At 37.6% G+C, this 19938-nt stretch overlaps 1 protein-coding gene across 1 annotated transcript; it reads left to right on the plus strand.

Moving 5' to 3' along the window:
• Positions 1-2860: 2860 nt before the first annotated feature.
• On the plus strand, positions 2861-19617 carry LOC138129125 (uncharacterized). The gene is made up of 4 exons (XM_069045390.1): positions 2861-6161; positions 10251-10363; positions 12361-12466; positions 13988-19617. The coding sequence occupies exons 3-4, from the start codon at positions 12455-12457 to the stop codon at positions 19226-19228; spliced, it is 5253 nt and encodes a 1750-aa protein (XP_068901491.1). The 5' UTR covers positions 2861-6161; positions 10251-10363; positions 12361-12454; the 3' UTR covers positions 19229-19617.
• Positions 19618-19938: the final 321 nt, after the last annotated feature.

Genomic DNA, 19938 nt, shown 5'->3' on the forward strand with positions numbered 1-19938 from the left:
TTTGAATATGAACAGAACAAAGTCAAGTTTGAGCAAAGAAATGAAAAACCCCTTGTAAAGGTTTTCGATTAACTGAATCGCATATCCAGACGTCTCCAATATCCAATTTAGAAAATAAAATTAAAAAATTTTTTCGGCAAATTTGATTCATTATTATTGGCCAGGGACTGCATTATAAAACTAGGTGTAGTGAAAAAATTGGCTGTTTAATGAATGAGATAACCTACTCTATAGTTGACTTAAGTTGAAAAAAACCACTTATCATTTGCATCAGCATTTTTTCAATATTTTTGAACTAAATAAATGTACAAAGGGACCAGAAAATCATAGTTTGGATTGAATATTTTCCATATAAGTACAGTTTTAAAGTAAGTTCAAATGACTAATGCCGTAAAAGTGCTGTTGCAAAGGCAAACTGGTTGTTTGCAACTTGAGTCAACTATAATGCAATTTATAAAAAATTGAATGTAATAAATGTACTGTGAGGTTATTAATTACTCTCCCGAACTGGGCAACCCTGTTACCGGTAACAAATCCGGAATGTTCAGGGGTATAACGAACAGGTCGTGGGCTTCGAGTCGGTTAACAATACGAACCACGAGTATCGTCGACTGATCCTGAAAAAATGGTGAGAACTGCCCGGAGTATGGGAAATGATACACAACAAATTCGTGGAGAATGTTTTTTTTATTCACAGACTGCCACGTGAAATGGTTGGTACAAGACAAGATGATAATAAATGAAACCTGGAAGTTCACAATTCTAATCTAATATAACTTAACAAAATGATACAATATGCGAAGCTCCACGAAATGATAAACCTAAACAATTCAGTAAAATATCTGCTATTTTGACCCAGACAAGACGCAACTATACAGTGAGTTTTTTTTAAGACTGGCCATAGGGTTTTACATGCTAATTTTCAACCCCCTGGTAACTTTTGTTCTGATGAAAATATTTAAACCATTTTTGGAACATAGTTGGGAGATTTTTCAAACTATCGGATAGATTACAATTCAATATCCCAAACTGTCGAAAAAGTTGTGAAAAAAATATTTTTTAGCGCGCCGAAAGCGTCCAAAATTGGAGATCGTCAGGTGCTGGTTGCGCCGACAATGGCGCTACTCTGGCGGCCGCTCGACGTACTATTATTTCGGCGCCCTAAATAATTTTTTTCACAACTTTTTTGACAGTTTGGGATATTGAATTGTAATCTATCCGATAGTTTAAAAAATCTTTAAATTTTATTCCAAAAATGGTTTGAATATTTTCATCGGTACAAAAGTTAACAGGGTGTTGAAGAATTAGCATGTAAATGGCCTGTCTTAAAAAAAACTCACTGTAAGTATAACCCACGAGCTTTCCTGTATTAACGCGAACCCAACGAGCAAATATTTTGACAGCGGTTGACAACAAGTCGCGAAAATATAAGAGGGTGAAAGGCCGACCTCTTTTCGGAGATAAACGATTACACCGCCCTCCAGTGAGGGTTAGGACGTCGAGTTCTTCCTCCCTTCCTTCAGCGAGTTCCGGATTTACTGCTGGTCGACACTGGAGTCGTTGATCCTTATCACCGCAGAATTGTTTACCCGGTAAAGAACCGTCGCAAGAAACTGTGGTGCTCGCCGATAACTCGATGGCTGACGAAGTCACTCTCAGCTGACACGGTGAAGCCGTGAATAAAAGGTTATGCCCTCGACCTAATTTAAAAATTGATTCCCAAAACTGGATTAAGTACAAACTGCCAATTTAGACAGTGACGAAATGATTATAAACTATTTCAATGAGTCTGTCATTGAATAAAAGTGAAATGAAATAAAAAATGAGATGAGATAGATAACGTGGAAATTGAATTTATATGTAAAGTATGAATAAGGTGTGGAAGCCACGGCCTAGAGGAAAAAAAGTGTCACCAATGCTCCGTACTTGGCTGGTGGGTAAATCCGGGACCTTCCGGTGAGTCCGGGGACGACCTGGCGGGACTTGACGAGATCTTGATCCGCAAAAGCGTTCGGTCTGGAACCTGTCGTAGTGAAGTCCTTGATACGCTTGGCGATTTGGGGCGGTGGTACTATCGCTGCTATCCAAAAGTGAACGTTTCTTTTTATAATTTGATTTTTACTTTAAATCATAGGCGTCCTAAAATGTCAGTTTGACACTAGCGTTAAAAATGCCATATCTCACTCCGATCCAGACAGCTGGGGCTATTGCAAAGCTGGAAGAAAATTGGTCGTTGGCTGCTGTGGCGAGAGAATTACATTGCAGTAAGACTTGCATCTTCAATATAAAGAGGCGTTGGCAAGAAAACAGGCTTGAGAGGCCAATACGAATAGGTTGTTGGAAAGGTTTCTTTACTAAAGTTTACTTTCACATAAACTGGCACTTTATTTTTTAAGAAAAGCATGCATGCTACCTACAACAATGTTGTTTTTTACTGAATTCAGTAATTCACCTCCTCTTATTGTCCTTTATCATCCCTAATTTATTTTTCAATTCCATTTTCCTTTCATTTTCCGTAGTGCTCAGTTGACTAAATAAAACGAATTAAACCTACCTTCATGAAACTCAATCACTTGTTGACTTCTAGGTAATTGTTACTTAGTTTTTGTCATTATAAACTGATGTCTTTGCATTATCAACTTCGGTTTCTCATCAGTTTGATAGGTTAAAATGCCAAGTCTTCTTAACCTCACTTTAAAAATTCACTAAAAATTTTACTAAATCAAAATTCCACCGGAGAGCACGAGGTTGCAAAGCCACGTTACAATGACAAATTACTTCAAGGTCACTGCCCAACTGGACATTGCAACTGGCACCAACTTTATACAGGGTTATTCTAAATGATTGTAGTCGAAGTCACTGTCATTTTTTAGGTGAAAAGTGCGGTGATGAGAAATTTATTTATTTTTGTTAAATTAACGATTGAATCCAGAAATATTGAGTTGTTTTGCAATCAATTTAACTCCCGTATGTGAACTTATTCGCATCATTTTGATGTTTTTTTATGTGGAGCGGCAACCATAAATTTTACATTCAGTTTTCACGCCTACTTCGACTACAATCATTTAGAATAAGCCTGTATTAGAAAAGTTACCCATAATCGTGTCAAAAATAAATTACTCCCTAGGATTTAGGGATATTCGTTACTAGGTTGGAAATAAATTTGGTTAGGTTGGAGGTTTCAGGTGACAAATAAAAGATATCGTAACCGTAAGGCAGCGAATTCCTTGTAACAGTTGCATATGGCTGATAGATGTTTTTTCGTTACTAAATCAATTCTGGTTTCTGGCGGCATATATAAAGGACTCAAGTTGCAAAAAACCACTTGTCATTTGCAACAGCACTTTTATGGCATTAGTCATTTGAAATTACTTTAAAACTGTGCTTATATGGAAAATATTCAATCCAAACTATGAATTTGTGGCCCCTTTGTGCCTTCATTTGGTTCAATAATATTGAAAAAATGCTGTTGCAAATGACAAGTGTTTTTTTGCAACTTGAGTCAGCTATAGTTGGACTTAGGCTCTCAATTCATAGTAACCAACCGTAGGCATTCAAAATTACTCTTGAAAATTCTAGTTACACACAACATGAAAAACGTTATTTCCCTAAAAGTTTGAATTCTAGGGAGTAACTTATAATTGTTCTCTATTTTAAGTTTAATTCATTACTCTTTTTAATTCTCATAAGCATAACTCATAAGTCATCATAACTCATAACCTACCATTTTGACGCTGTTAATGTTACGTCAGATATCTGTCAAATAAACCAACAAAATCTTAATCGTACTTATTGCCAACTCCAATAGTCCTTCTTGTATTTACGCCTCTACGGCGTCATGTATATTCACCTCCTCGATTAAACTATTTTCCCAAGGTCATGTACCCTTGTATATTTCGGTTTGCGAAAGTCTTGTGATTATGGCGTTTTTAAGCTTTGTGTATGGAGTTTCATCGCTTGGTTTCGTATCAATGATTACGTCCGAAACCTCGTTTGCCGCTTCTGGGGACAGTATCGTCAATACAAGTGGCAGACGGTGTTCACTCACCACCAGAGATCACACCGTGGCAGGTGGTTTGCCGAGATCGTGAGTGGACACCCCGCCCAGACCTCCTCGTTTTGCCACCGGGTCTAGGGTTTGTCGTAGGAAACTTTATGGGCAAATCGGGCGGTTCAGAAGGAGGTTTATCTGCTGCGCTCATCTGATGTGAACAGGGGTGGGTGGCCCTCGGGTCACCCGCTTTTGAACTAGAGGAGCAGACAGCTCCCCGAAGGTGCGAACAGGCAATGGAAGTGGTGCATGAGTTGTTTGAGAGAGGCAAATGATGGTCCCCTTCGGGGACCGAGAGTGGGGCATTCGGGCCGACGTGAGGCGTCCCCGTAAGGTGGACGGGGAGCCGGTCTTCGGGCCATAGAGACCGAAGTTAACGATTTGGCAAACGAGTAGGTTTATGAGATCGAAAGAGTGGACGACGTGAGGATCCCCTTCGAGGGACCGATGCGCGGGAAATACCATAAGGGTCCCCCTCGGGGGACCGATCCGCGGTATAAGATCGTCCTGCCGGCAGGCAGGAGGACAAGGGGGGGACTGCGCTCTGCGTCCCATAAGAGGTCCAGGGTAAATAGCAGACCACAATCTGTTTACCCATAAAGCGTTCCGGCAGACCACCCAATCACACCGTCCTGTGTGTAACGGGCGTTCGCGGTTCGCAGTTTATGTGTGGGACTAAGAGGGGAGGGAAGCCCATCGGCCTAGCCGGTGCCCTCCCACGGGAACGGACTCTTAATGGCAACGTGTATACGCTAACGGGTAGGTAGCAATCTTCAAGGATCTTTAAACTTCAGGGTAGGCAGGTCGGGCCCAGGCCCAAGATAATCATTCAGTACCGTCAATACAGGCAGGACCTGGGACACCGATCCGAGGACTTTGAGGGAGATCTACAACGGGGCCATTAGACCCGTCCTGCTCTACGGCGCGGGTGTCTGGGGCGAGAGGTCTTCGGACCCTTGAATCCAGAGATACCTGCGGACGGCCCAGAGGTCATTTTTCCTGGGGATCAAAAGAGCGTACACGACGACGTCGAACTTTGCGCTGGAGGTGCTGGCGGGTTGCGTCCCGTTGCACATCGAGGCAGCATCCATCCACTCACGGTGGGAGGCCGGCAAGTCCAACGACTTCGAAAGGAAAGTGTTGTTCGCGGAGAGACCGCACCCGGCGGAACCTGAGAGGAAGTGGGAAGAACTCGCCGAGGACGACACACCAAGGACATGGTTCTGGACCGACGCATCGCGGAAAGAAGAGAACACCACCGTGGGAATCGTCAGGATGGAGGCAGGTGAGATCGTCGAACGAAGGAGGGCTTCGGCTCCAGGATGGTTACCTGCCACATATGGCGGAGCTGTATGCGCTGGGGTGCGCGATTAAATCTGTTCCAGGCCAACGAGGGATGGACATCAACTTCGTAACGGACTCCAGAGTGATATTGGACATGTTGACGAAGAGAAGAAGAGGAACCGAGCACGCCATCCACAAGGAGCTGAAGAGGATCGAGGATGAAGGCTCGACGGTGAAGCTGTGGTGGTCTTCCGACCAACACAGAGGAATCGCCGAGGCGGACAAGATCGCGAAGAAGACCAGAGAAAAGCCAGAGGAGTTTCTGGAAAAGCGGTCTCCCATCACGGGGAGGATGCTCAAGAAGGAAGCGACAAAGGCATCCACGGCGAGGTGACAAATCGAATGGGACCAAGGCGAGACAGGAAGGATAACCCACGGCATTATGATGGTGGACATGAGGCCGAAGCCAACCTCGAAAGGTTGGAACCACAAAGCGGTGTGTCTCCTGGCGGGTCACAGCCCGTTCAGGGGGTACCTCCGGCGGTTCCACCTGTCTGAAACCACAGGTGAGTGCATCTGCTCAACAGGTACACGGGACACGGTCCAGCATATCATCGAGGAGTGCGAAGACGACGAGAGGAAGGAAGCCAGGGAGGGATTGAGAAGACGGCAGGAGGCCATGGAGGGGGGGGGGCGTTCCCCTTCCCAGTGAACAGACAGATCAAAGCCGAGGAGGTAAGGTACTGCAACAAGTTCGCGGAGGAGACCAAGATGGAAGAGAAACATGGGCCCGAGAAGAGGACGACGAGGAAGACGATGAAGACAGGTGAGATAAGGAAAAACTTTATTTATTACTTGTATGAGTGGAGAAGGATGAATGGGAGACGCTAATTACCCTCGAGAAGATAATGAGATTTTATCGTCGTGTACAATACAAAATTTTATTCCATCCTCCATTATTTCGATTGAATTACTGAATAATTGTGATTGACAATTATTATAAACGTCAAAAAAAATCAACAATCAAAAAAACCTCAAAAACAGAAAAACAACAATGGATGTTAAACATTAGAAACTCAAAGCGGGGGCTGTTGGCATGGGAGTCGGTTACCGAGATAATTTGTTTATTAACATAAGTTAAAAGCAGTTTTGTGAAAGCGTCGTGAATTTTGAGGAAATAATGGCCCAATCTTTCCTTAATGAAGATGAATTGTATGTTCTTGAAGATATTATTACAGAAGCCAGGTCAGAAGCGGAAACATAAAAGGTGTATCAGAAGTCCTGCTATCGTACAAGCAGACAAAGAATTGTCAAGGATTTTCAAACGAATTATCTGATTGCAGTGGCGCTAACCTCATCAAAAGTGAGGATGTCGCTAACTTCATCAAAAGCAAAGATGTCGCTAACGAGAATACTGTCAAATGTGGTGGAAAAGTGTTTAAAAAGTGCACATTTAATTTTTATTAACAATGTTATTTCCGATTATTTTTCAAGACGATAAAATTTCATTTTACCATGAAGAAAACAGTAGATAAAGTACCATTTTATAGTTTAGGATGGAATAATAGTTATTTGGATCACAAGTCAGGAAAATGACATTTTGCGAGTGTGAGTGATATTGCGTAGCCGAGCCGGTTTAGCTGAGGCGAAGCTACACGAGCACTCGCAAAACATTTTCTGGACGTGTAATCCACAAAATTTTTCATGCCGACAAATTTAAATCATTTTTAAAAACTAAAAAATTTGTTTCACAAGCGGAATCGAACCCGCGACCCTCGCGTCCCTGAGCCGAAACGGAGTCCGTTGGCTATATTCAACGCTGCCTGCCCATGCGCTAGCGAGAAGGTCACTTTTATAAGTACTAGGCCGGGAATTTTACGTTCCCGGTGGATTTTGAATCATGCAAAACCGTCGATAACGGCCGGCGGCATGAAATAGTATATTTCAAACCAAGGTAAGAAAGTGGTTTCTTGCAGACCGCAGGCAAAGATTATAAACCGAGTCGTAGACGAGGTTTGTAAGTGCCTAAGGTCCGCAAGGACACTTTCTTAACAAGGTTTGAATACAATTTTTTTCCCTACCGGCACAACTTTGTTGAAAAAAGTAAAAAAAGATGGTTATATTCGTGATTAAAACGAAAATTTTGAGAATTGAATAGTAGGCTGTGTTATTTGTTTAATTAACTTGTCATCGCATTTGAAGATTTGAGGTTTGTTCGAAAATTTGATATAAACAGGGTAAAGTAATCTACCTACCTAGCTTATCTGTTTATTTTCCAGATTATATGATTGACCTACCAACTTACTTCATTGAATTGGCTTTCATTTATCAATAACTTATTTCACTTTTGACACTTTTGACATTTGTATTTTGGTACAGTTTTACCATAAACATTTCATGATTAACTTTCTTACCTTAGCGAGAAAGTTGAATTTTCTCACCTCAAATGAGGTATCCACAGCCTACATTTCTAACCGGTAGGGAGAAAAATAATTTAAAGTACACATAATGCATTTATTTTGAATTAAAATATAGTTCCTGATAGCGTCTTACCGCAGCTCCACTGTTTTGTCCAACTTCACCATATAGGTACCAAATGCATGTTTGCATATTCTTCATTTGTGAAGAATTGGGGCATTTGCAGGCACAATATTTGAAATACCGACACCACTGAAGTAATAAAACTAGAAATGTCAATCTTGACAGTTATGTTTTTTTTGTTTTCTAATAAAAATGTATAGGTTATTATGTTAAAATTGTTGAAGATAAAGCATGTTGAAGAGTGTACTACCATCTTTTAACAACCGCAGATAAATGAAAATATTTTACGTTGCGGGGGTGATTCGAAGGATTGTTGTCAAAATGAAACTAAAGCGACTTTTATAATACCAATATTTTCTCTATAATGCATTCATTTTTGTAATGACGAACTAACTGGAACTTTTTTTTTGTTAGATTTTTTTACAAAATAAATGAAAATTAGACAGTTGGCAATGATTTAAATTGTCAGGTATCCCACCTCCACCCGGCGGCACGGCAATTTTGCCGGAGTACATACACTATTACGGATAATACTATCAAGTAATAATGCAGTGCTTATCAACATAATTACCGGCGTCTTGCCTCCACATTTTGACTTTTTTGTGTTTTATGTTCTGTGTCAATGTTGAGGAATTTCCTCACGATATGACATGAGTATTATAAATAATATACCTTTTTGAATTTCAACCACCAATGTGTTCTCTAAGTCCAAAATTTTCAAATTTTTAAAAAGCGATTGCGGTACTATTCCCGTTGCTGAAATTATAAGTGGTAAAATAGAATTTTTTTCTAAACTCCAAAGATTTCTCATAGCAACGGAGAGTTCTAAATATTTATTAATTTTTGTGTTATATGTCTGTGTTATATTGTGTGAATTTGGAACAGCTATATCTAAAAGATATGCTTGCTTTTGTTGTTTATTTAAAATAATAATGTCTGGTCTGTTATGCTGAATATGAATGTCAATTAAAACTGTACGATCAAAATATAATTTGTAATTGTCATTTTCTAAACAACTTTCTGGTTTATAAATATAATGTGGTTGTGTATCCTTTAATAAGTTGAATTTAACTGCTAAATTCATGTGTATAATTTTTGCGAATATATCATGACGTTTTTTATATTCGCTTTGAGCCAAAACGGTGCAAGAAGAAATGATGTGTTCAATGGTTTCCCCTTCAGTTCCGCAAATCCTACATTTATCAATGATCAATTGTAAACCGCATATGTGTTTTTTATAATTTCTTGTACATATTTATAACACGATCTTGTATTGCAAATATAAAACCCTTAGTCACTGCCAAAATGAATGAATTTCCAAAACGGAGTAAAGCATCAATAAGCAAGCAGACGAACCAGCACATTTTAAAGGCTTTCAACAAAATAAAAGAAATTACTCATGGAGATAATGAAAATGCAAGTATGAAAAGTACAAAATTGTAGAAGCAGTGGCGAATGTTTTTTCGGTAAATTCTAATCTAAAATAAAACTCTCTCTAAGTGCTGTACAGGCTTCAGTCTCAGAGGTATGTACAAAATTTTAGATGAAGGACAAGGACAAGGCTTATGGGAAACTTTAGCATCCATGACATATCCCTAATTATTGTTAATTTGGTTGAAGATTCCGATTTGGACTTAGAAAACAGCGACGCTGACGAGGATGAGTAGCAAAATGCAAAATTATTTCATTGTTACGTACGTTCAACTGCCTTTTCATATTTGTTCAGTGCAACTTTACTTTTTTTTCAAAATAATTAAACAAATTTAATTTAACTATACTTTGATTGGGATCAGTTTTGACAAGACAAATGACGTGACCCATAACCTAACTTTTTAAAAGCCCAAATTCGCGGTAAAAAGATGTGTTCACAAGACAAAGGTTACTAAATCTAGTAACTTTAGTTCGTCATTACAAAAATTAATCCACTATATAGCAACAATTGTTTGCTTCTATTATGACATTTATTATACCTATTGGACGTAAAGTGGAATAGATAATTAATAAATTAGCGAAGATTGGCACTACTAATAGTGAAAAGACCGATATGAGATCGGAATCTGCCACTGGTTAAAATATGTATGAAACTATATGAATATGTAGATTGATAGATCATTTTAATGAATTTTAAATAATTTCAAATACTATCGGAAAACATCACCATGTGGCACGTAATAGTGGAGAAAATTTCTGACAATTGTTACAATTCCAAAAGATGATCATGTATATGAAATAAAATTTTCACATTTTCTATGAGTTTATGATAACATAAGATAAGGAAAAACTGAACAGTTTCAAATAGATAAACTGATAAATTACATATTTTCGATAACCGAGATAAGAATTATATCATTATTTTCAATATTTATTGTTCCAGGGATACAATAAACTACATAGAAGTTATTGGCTAGTGAAGTTGGAGCTGTCACTATTTGCTGATAACCTCCCTGGATTGCGTACTTTCAATTTTCTTCAATCCTCAGGACTGAGGTAATATATTTTATTTCACTTACATACACTGTGACATAAAGTTTGGAACAAAATTCACAATTGCTCGGACAGGTCTATCTTCTTTCGAAAAATGCCATCCTGTGACGTGCAATTTGTTTAAATAAGATCATTGCTTTGCGCATTGACGTCATCATCAATTTGTTTTTTAGTGACAACCGCCCCTCTTTTTTAATTTATAGACCTTCCTACTACCTAACTTAAAGGATGAATGCAAAAATTGGTACCTTACATAACAATTTTTGAGAAAATAGCAAATTTTAATTCAAAAATATAATTTAATTTTTGATGTAAATGTTTTTTTTCATGGGGTTATTTAAAATCGAGGGTTTATTTTAATAGACCAAACAATTTCGAACGTTTACTTCATTTAGGGTCAACGGTTAATAAGAAAATGAGGCGTGATTTTGATCTCAGTTGCTTATCTAATGCAGTACTCAGAAAAGCAGCATAATAGAAACTTTCTTGTTACAAAATGGTCTAGAAATTTTATATAAACAGCTTATCAATAAAGTAGGTATTTATTTTTAGAAGATATCGATAAATGGATCGCGTCATTGACAAATGATTCTGATTGTGACTTTTTTGTATGCGATATGTCTCTCTTCGTCTTTTTCTTTTAACCATTCGTTATTCGTTTAACACTTAAGCGTATAGAATGTGACTAAGTAAAAACAAAAGACCACCCATCTCTTCTTTTCTTAACATTCTATCGATTTAATCAATTACATTAACGAGATGTGTACATAATATATAGAAAAACGGTGCAATATCTCTAGAAAATTTTTTAAAACAAATAATTGATCTTATTTTTCACAATTGTGATAAAATAGTTATAATCTGTTTTTTTTTTTATCAAAGAACCACAACATCGCAATTTACATCTAAAATAGAGCTGGCAACATTGTACACTTTTGACCTTGGGTGAAAAATCTCATCATTAAAAATTGAGGTTACGTAGAAATATTAGTAGCGCAGCATGTTAACAAACTTAATAATAACTGATAACAACTAATTTGATGCATTTTTAGTAACACGTTCAAATTTTAAATGCGACTGTGCGTACTTACAAGGACATTAAAAATGACAGGCGTTGGCTGGTATAGCCAATAGATATCATTAAATTCCCTAAGTTTAGTAAAATTTTATTATTGCAAACCTGAATCCACAAGTCGTGGTTCTTTGATTAAAAAACAGACTATAGTTATGCAACACATATACAGGGTTATTATAAATTATTGTAGTTCAAGTAGGCATAAAAACTGAATAAGTGAATAAGTGAGCACTCACCGTTCACACACAGGAGTTGAATTGGGTGCAAAACAACTCAATATTTTTAGAATTGGTTGCAAAACAACTCAATTCTAATTCATCTGATCTTTCTCATTCACCTAAAAAAATAACAGTGACAGCGACAACAATTGACAGTTCACATGAAAGCGGCAAAAATTTCATAACATGGGCACGGCCTGCTTCGACTACAGTCATTTATATTAACCCTGTACATTGTGGAAGCTTTAACTGGAATAAAATTCGTAACTTGGACATACCTAGACAGTTTTTGCAATTTGCCAAGAACGAAACGGTGTCCATTTTAAACATTTGTTGCATTAAAATTTGTTTCACAGTCTAGGACTGCGTTGCATTAAATACTATTCAACTTATAAAACTGGTTTTTATTTTTTTAGCACGGAGGCTTTGAAAATATACAGGAAACAAATACTGAGTTGTATTCCTTGCGAAGTGGCCTTTGAAACGAGGTGTTACTTGACATTTGAAAAAAAAAGTTAGGGGCGGTTGCGCACTTCCGGGAGCAGATATACAAAAACCATATGAGCCAAAATGTGGGCAACGAAAAACAATAATTGACCTGTGTCGGAATTTTTTACAGAAGTCCAAAGTTTCCACTGTATATTATTTTTCATGAAAGCAACAGTGACATATTAAGTATTTTGTGCAAATTTTTATTTTCCTTTCAGTGAACCGCAAGACCAGAAATTAATCTGAATTCGTTTTTTATGGTCGATCCCGATGTTGCTTTCTTTGGACCAACTGTTCTAATTTTATTCAATAATGGGACCTAAGGTAAGAATCTTTCATTGAATTTACCTTGTTTTCATCTACAAATTTGGAGTTCAAACATAAATAAAAATTCATGTTTTGATTAATTTTCGTGTTTTTGTTTTTAATTTTACGTCTTCTCTCTCCGTAAGGTTTTCATATATGTACATGAGTATTTGTAAAATTATCGAAAATGAGACACACTTTTGACGGAAACGAGATCGTGTTGCCTAGTAACACCTGCCTGTTGCCTGGCAACACGATCTAGTTTCCGTCAAAGTGTCGAATTGCAGATAATTTTACAAAAATACGAATAAACTCTGAAACATTATTGATATTAAATTCTTAGTATTCTTTGCCATATTATCGTCTAAAGCTTCATCGATATTAAGATAACGAACTAAAACTAAAGTGTGACATTTTTGACACTGTCAAAATTTTTTATAATGCGTTGTCATGATACGAGAAGAGGTATACTTACAGGGGTAAGTAGATACCTCTCTTCCGGTTTTGTTATCAACTAATGTTGATTTCATTGAAGAAGGTGATCAAAATGAAGTGACTCCATTGGTCTATTTGAAATGAGGGTAATCACTTACATGTTACATGTTCTTAACTTTAGCGTTTTCAATCAATAGCGTATAAGAAATAGGAGAAAAATGTGCAACAGTTTAATAATACAGGGTTATTATAAATGATTGTAGTCGAAGCAGGCCATGCCCATGTTATGAAATTTTTGCCGCTTTCATGTGAACTGTCAATTTTTGTCGCTGTCACTGTCATTTTTTAGGTGAACATTGCGGTGATGAGGATTTCATTTATTTATTTTTTAAATTAAAGATTGAATCCAAAAATATTGAGTTGTTCCAATTTAACGTCTGTGTGTGAACGGTGTGTACTCACTTATTCACATAATTTTAATGTTTTTTATATGGAGCGGCAACCATAAATTTTACATTCAGTTTTTACGCCTACTTCGACTACAATCATTTATAATAACCATGTATTTTTACTGAACGAAAGCGTTCCAACAATAAATTGTCAGTGGATATTGTTCGTCTAGAATTTAATTTCAAAATCTAGCAATGAAGTGTATTAGTAACTTGGATACGAATGATTCATAAATTAAATTTTTTGTCGAAAGTCGAAACTTATTTCGAGATCATCAAACACGTGCTGCATCTGTCATAAAGTTGAATACAAAATACATTAAAGAAATCTTGGAAATTAAATTTATCTTGTCAAGTTTATGTATTTGGATGACAATTAGATACATATTATGAGCCTACATCACATCACAAATATTTTTCCTTGATTTCAGTTCAATTTAGATTATATTGTTTACAGTTACAGTTACAGTTTTATTTATACTCTTGTTTTTTTTTTAATTTTAACGAAAAATATCATGTAACGCACGAAGTGGTCTTTCCACTTAGACACTTTGGGGTTAATCGTAATTGCAAATTCATTTTTAAACTTCGATTACTGCTTTCTTAAATATCCAGAATATTTACCCATGGGACGTTAAAAAATTCTCTCTTGTAGAACACACCTGGTTTCGGAATCGAATACGAAATTCTAATTCCGGCATACTTCGCACTAAAACTCAACAAAGAAAACATTGAAGATTTCCAGATTCAAAGTAACGTCGAACATTTCGGAAATATGGACGATGTCGTAATTGACGTTACAAAAAACGAGACACAAGTTTCTTTTGCGATACAACTGAAACATAAGGAAGGCAAAAACAAACGTTTGTTACCGGCAACTTTCGAAGTAGAAAAGGGTGATTTCAGTTTGAAGAAATATTGTGAAGCATTTAAAAATCTGAACGAAATGGACAAACGAAGTCAGTTTATTCTCTACACGAACGCGAAGTTCGATCCTAAACGAACATCAGAAGTGACTAATTTCACGATGGTCCAAGACGACTGTTGTGACGGAAATATGTTTTTTAATACGAGTTCCGGTGGAGGGAACGTATACAGATTCGAAGTAAACGATAAAACTCCTCAAGATGGAAAAATAACAAAATCAGACTACGAAATATTTTTTTCACGATTTAGACTTTTCGTTTGTCAGAAAAATTTTGATGATCTTAAACAAGACATGGTCAAGATTTTGCAAAACGATACCATATACGTAGTTCCGACATATCTCGAATTATTCAGAATGTGGCATCAAGGAAAATTCACAAATAAGAAAATTGACAAAGCGACGGTGAATGTTCATCTTATAGACATTTTTCTGTCGCCATTCATAATATCAGATCGTTATTTCTTCGTTGGTCAGAATGAAAACTTGAAAGTGTTTGAAAAAGTAGTTAAAGAATTTGACGTGACTTTGGTAAATGATTCTTTCAAACACTTTACGGAAAATTTAACAGACGAATTTAATCCGGAAGAAGAAATTGATGAAAAGTTGGAAAGCTATAAAGAACAGCACAAAATTGAGTCCAATGCATCAGTTGATGAATGCATAATGCGTCTAGCGAAAGAAATTAAAATAATTGACAGATCCGTAACAGTATTAGAAAATGAAGTCAAACTAAAGGTATTGCAGTATGCTTTCGAAAAACCAATAATCGTCAATTTCAATGAAACTTCAGAAAAGTTGATATACAAAATAATGGAACTACATCAACTAGGGAGCAAAATAAAATTTATCTTGGTGGGTCAAGGAATTCAATCGGCTAAACTATCAAGATTTCGTATCTTCAAAAATGTGGACGACTTACGGAACAATGATGAATTGTATAGCGAGGTCACTCGGACATGTCGCCTATCTCTGCAAGGTAGGAAAGAGACGACACTAGAAGAACTGATCGATTCCTGTGAAGAAATTTGTGAACACGTCGGAGCAAAAGAAGTAATCCAAATGTTAAAGGGAAAGCTTTTAATCGGACAACAAACAGAAAGTCCTTCGTTATGTTATATAAACAGAAAAGTTTCTTTCAAAGTTGAAAAAATTGATGCATTTTTGGATGCTACATTTTTTACGAAGCACTTAGCCGTTGTTCAATTCGACAGAAAAGTGAAAAAGATACAAAATGGGATTTGTAAGTGCAACATAAATGTCGTCGATGTTCACGATTATTTGAAGTTGACACAAATTACAGATGAACCAACAGTTATATCGACGAATGAAAAATGTTCGAAGCAATTACTTGAAGATGTTTTAGAAAAAAGCAACAATAAATCTGTGGTCTATTTAAGAATTTCCGAAAGTAACGGGTTTCTAATAATATCTATAGAAGAAAACCAAATTCATTGTTTAACCAGACCAATCAATATTTTATGCGCCGATCCCGGTACGGGCAAGACGACCATGTTGAAGAAATTGAGAAATGAATGCGATTCCGGGTTTTGGACGATCTATGTCGACCTCAAAACCCATAACGAATTTTTTAAAACAAAACACGACGCCAACGAACTTTTAAACCATTTGAGCGAAGGAAACGAAAATAGTTTTTCGAAGCATACTAGAGATGTTTTTCGGTTGAAGAAAAAAATGTATTTCTTTTTTGACGGTCTTGACGAAGTTGAAAAGAGTTGCTTCGACAACATTCTGGATTCCGTCAACGAACTGGTGTCTGAAGGATTTCACGTTTGGATATCTTCTCGAAAAAATGTAAAAACGAAATTAGAAGATCGTTTCGACAAAGTTGCGATGGACATGGAGGAAGTCGAAGAAGAGCAACAGAAATTGTACATAAAGAATCGCTTGAAGGAAGAATATAGTAACGAACAAATAGAAAACCTAATCAGTAAAATTTTTAACAACTCTGACATCGACAACAATTGTCAAATTTTGGGTAAAGTTCTTCAGCTTTACATCATAACGCAAAACTTCCTCGACGACAAAGAACTACATCAAAACATGACCGAACATACATTTGTTTTCACAAGAATGTATGATTTGTTCTTCTGTGGAAGAGTCAAACATAATCTAAACAAAGAAGAGTCAAAAAATCCACACTTATCCTTGGCAAAAGTGGAAGATGTTTTAGAAATATATGAACACTTAGCTGTGCATTCTGTGTTCGGTGAAGGAGTAATTGAAAAACTAAACCTGGACCTGAGAAAAGCTCGACGTTCTTTAAATGATATTAAAACGAACAAAGACATTTTAGGTATCGTAACGAAGGTGAACGACGAAGGAAAAGCAGTCTTCGAACATTTTACCTACGGGGAATATTTTGCTGCCCTCTTTTTCGCAAACAACTTTGATAAAGCTCGTCTCATCAGAAAAGAACTCTTTTCCGACGGACACAAGAACTTGATGATGATTTTAAATGTCATACTTGCCGAAGATAATCCTCTACATTTGGCCGTGATCTATCGAAATGTGGATCAAATTGCAAAATATATTGAGGTGAAAAAAGTTCACGATAAAGCTGGCCGCAATCCGCTGCATCTAGCGACGTACATTGAACCAAGATGTGTCGATGGGAAGTTATGTTCCGTTGAAGTCTCTATAGAAGCCATTGAGTATTTGACAAACATTGGGATTTTAAAAAATTTGGTAAAATTTAACTACACCGATTGCGACAAATTGTTCCAATTGAATGCCTTGGAATATGCTTTCGAAAATAAAAGTTTTGTTTTTGTAGAAATGATCCTAGAAAGATTCAAAGATTCAAAAGAGGAATTATCTCAGTATACCAAAAAATATATCAACAATGACAACTTAGTCTCTTTCTGCTTGACGCATGGATGTAGAAATTTGTTGTCTTCAATACTCGAAAACAGCGAAAAATGCAAAAATTATTTTAAAGAAAATGCCTCGATTATCATTGAGCACACAATAAAAAACTGTTATTTCCAAGAAGACGAAACATTACGCTTTGTAATCGATACTCTTCAACAGAAATACGATTTTGATGTGGATTCCACAAATGAACGAGGAGAAACTGCTCTACACATAGCAGCAATGTACGGAAAAACGTATGCGGTCCAAATGTTACTTGAAAAAAGAGCATTTGTTTATGCTCTTACAAAAGATTATAAAACTCCAATAAATTTGGCTCTTGACAATGGACATGGAAAAATTGCCAATTTATTAACTGAGAAAACTCGCACACATCCTTTCTCAATTGGGAGAAAAAATGTTAAAACAGCCGGATTTTCGACCGACGATAAAACATCTCTTGATAACTTTGAGACTAATAACGGCTTTCCGTTACACTTGGCTGTTTACCAAGGGAATTTGAAAAGAATCAAATTATTAATCGACAAGGGAGAAATGGTCGATGCCATCACAAATATTCGTGAAACTCCGTTACACATCGCTGCTTTTAAGGGGAATGTGGATACAGCCGAATTATTAATCGAAAAAGGAGCATCTGTTAACGCCCTTGCAATTCGTTATGAAACTCCGCTACATCGCGCTGCACTAAGTGGGAATTCGGAAATAGTCGCATTACTAATTGAGAAAGGAGCATCTGTTAACGCCCTTGCAATTGGTAATGAAACCCCGCTCCATTGCGCTGCACTAAGTGGAAATTCGGAAACAGCCGAATTACTTATCGAGAATGGAGCATCTGTTAACGACCTTGCAACTGGTAATGAAACTCCGCTGCTCTGGGCTGCTCAAAGTGGCAATTCAAAAACAGCCGAAGTACTAATCGAGAAAGGCGCATCTGTTAATGCCCTTGCAATTGATAATGAAACTCCGCTGCACTGGGCTGCTCAACGTGGAAATTCAGAAACAGCCGAATTACTAATCGAGAAGGGAGCATCTGTTAACGCCCTTGCAATTGATAATGAAACTCCGCTACACTGGGCTACACAACGTGGAAATTCAAAAACAGCCGAATTACTAATCGAGAAAGGCGCATCTGTTAATGCCCTTGCAATCGATAATGAAACTCCACTGCACTGGGCTGCTCAACGTGGAAATTCAAAAACTACCGAATTACTAATCGAGAAAGGAGCATCTGTTAACGCCCTTTCAGAGGATAAAATAACTCCGTTACATCACGCTGCACTAAGTGGAAATTCAGAAACAGTCACATTATTAATCCAGAAAGAAGCATCCGTTAACGCCGTTGCAATTGGTAATGAAACTCCCCTGCACTGGGCTGCTCAACGTGGAAATTCAGAAATAGCCGAATTACTAATCGAGCACGGAGCATCTGTTAACACCCTTGCAATTGGTAATCTAACTCCTTTACATTACGCTGCTCAACGTGGAAATTCAGAAACAGCGGAATTACTAATCGAGAAAGGAGCATCTGTTAACGACCTTGCAATTGGTGATGAAACCCCGCTACATCGCGCTGCACTAAGTGGAAATTCGGACACAGTCGCATTACTAATAGAGAAAGGAGCATCTGTTAACGCCCTTGCAATTGGTAATCGAACTCCGCTACACTGGACTGCTCAATATGGAAATTCAGAAACAGCCGAATTACTAATTGAGGAAGGAGCATCTGTTAACGCGCTTGCAATTGATAATAAAACTCCGCTACACTGGGCTGCTCAACGTGAAAATTCAAAAATAGCCGAATTATTAATCGAAAAAGGAGCATCTGTTAACGCCCTTGCAATTGGTAATCTAACTCCTTTACACTACGCTGCTCAACGTGGAAATTTTAAAACAGCCGAATTACTAATCGAGAAAGGAGCATCTGTTAACGCCCTTACAAATGGTAATCTAAGTCCGCTACACTGCGCTACTCAAAGTGGAAATTCAGAAACAATTGCATTACTAATCGACAAAGGAGCATCTGTTAACCCCCTTGCAAATGATGATACAACTATATTACATTACATTAGTAGTTGAGAAGGAGCATCTGTTGGGTAACCAAAAGGAGTCGAAGTGGGGCTGCGCCGAAGACATCGCATTCCAGACCAAGGAACCGACCTTAAGAAACTGTCCAGTAACCAGAAGCTGTAAAGGCGCTTCAATTCCACCTTTACGACCAGCCCGGCAGCGATGTACCTGGTGGACCTCTGGAACCGCGTCGTGAAATGCCATTTCGACTGGTTTCTCCCAATTCCTCCGCGCAGCATCTAAATATTAAGTTAATTTAGCTTTAAGTTTCGTTTGTTACTTATTATTTTCCACCCTCTGATTTGTTATTGTGTCAGCAAAAACTGCAAACCGAGCAGGACGCTACGTCTTCCCATACTTGTGTCAAATTAACAATAAAACAATTTGTTCCACCCAAATATGTGTCTCATAATTGTCCTCGACCTGGGGGGGGGGGGATGTTTAGCACAGGCAAGAGAGTGACACTTTCCAGCTGGATGGAGCTGTTGGAAATGCACGTGACGTAAATTGTGGCCCCTGGAATGATACTGTGAATCAGGCTTGCGATATAGCTACATTTACCGGATGCGTAGGTAACTGTGTGATAGCATGTTTGGACAACCTGGGCTATGAAATCAGTGCCAGCGATGTGTAAAACTTCTGGCGGATACCATGATATGTACCTGAGCACCCAACTTGGTTCTGGTGGAACATCTTCGGCTCATGACACGGTGGAAATT

The sequence above is a fragment of the Tenebrio molitor genome, chromosome 4 (genome assembly GCF_963966145.1).
Source record: "Tenebrio molitor chromosome 4, icTenMoli1.1, whole genome shotgun sequence".
In the NCBI taxonomy this organism is placed as follows: domain Eukaryota; kingdom Metazoa; phylum Arthropoda; class Insecta; order Coleoptera; family Tenebrionidae; genus Tenebrio; species Tenebrio molitor.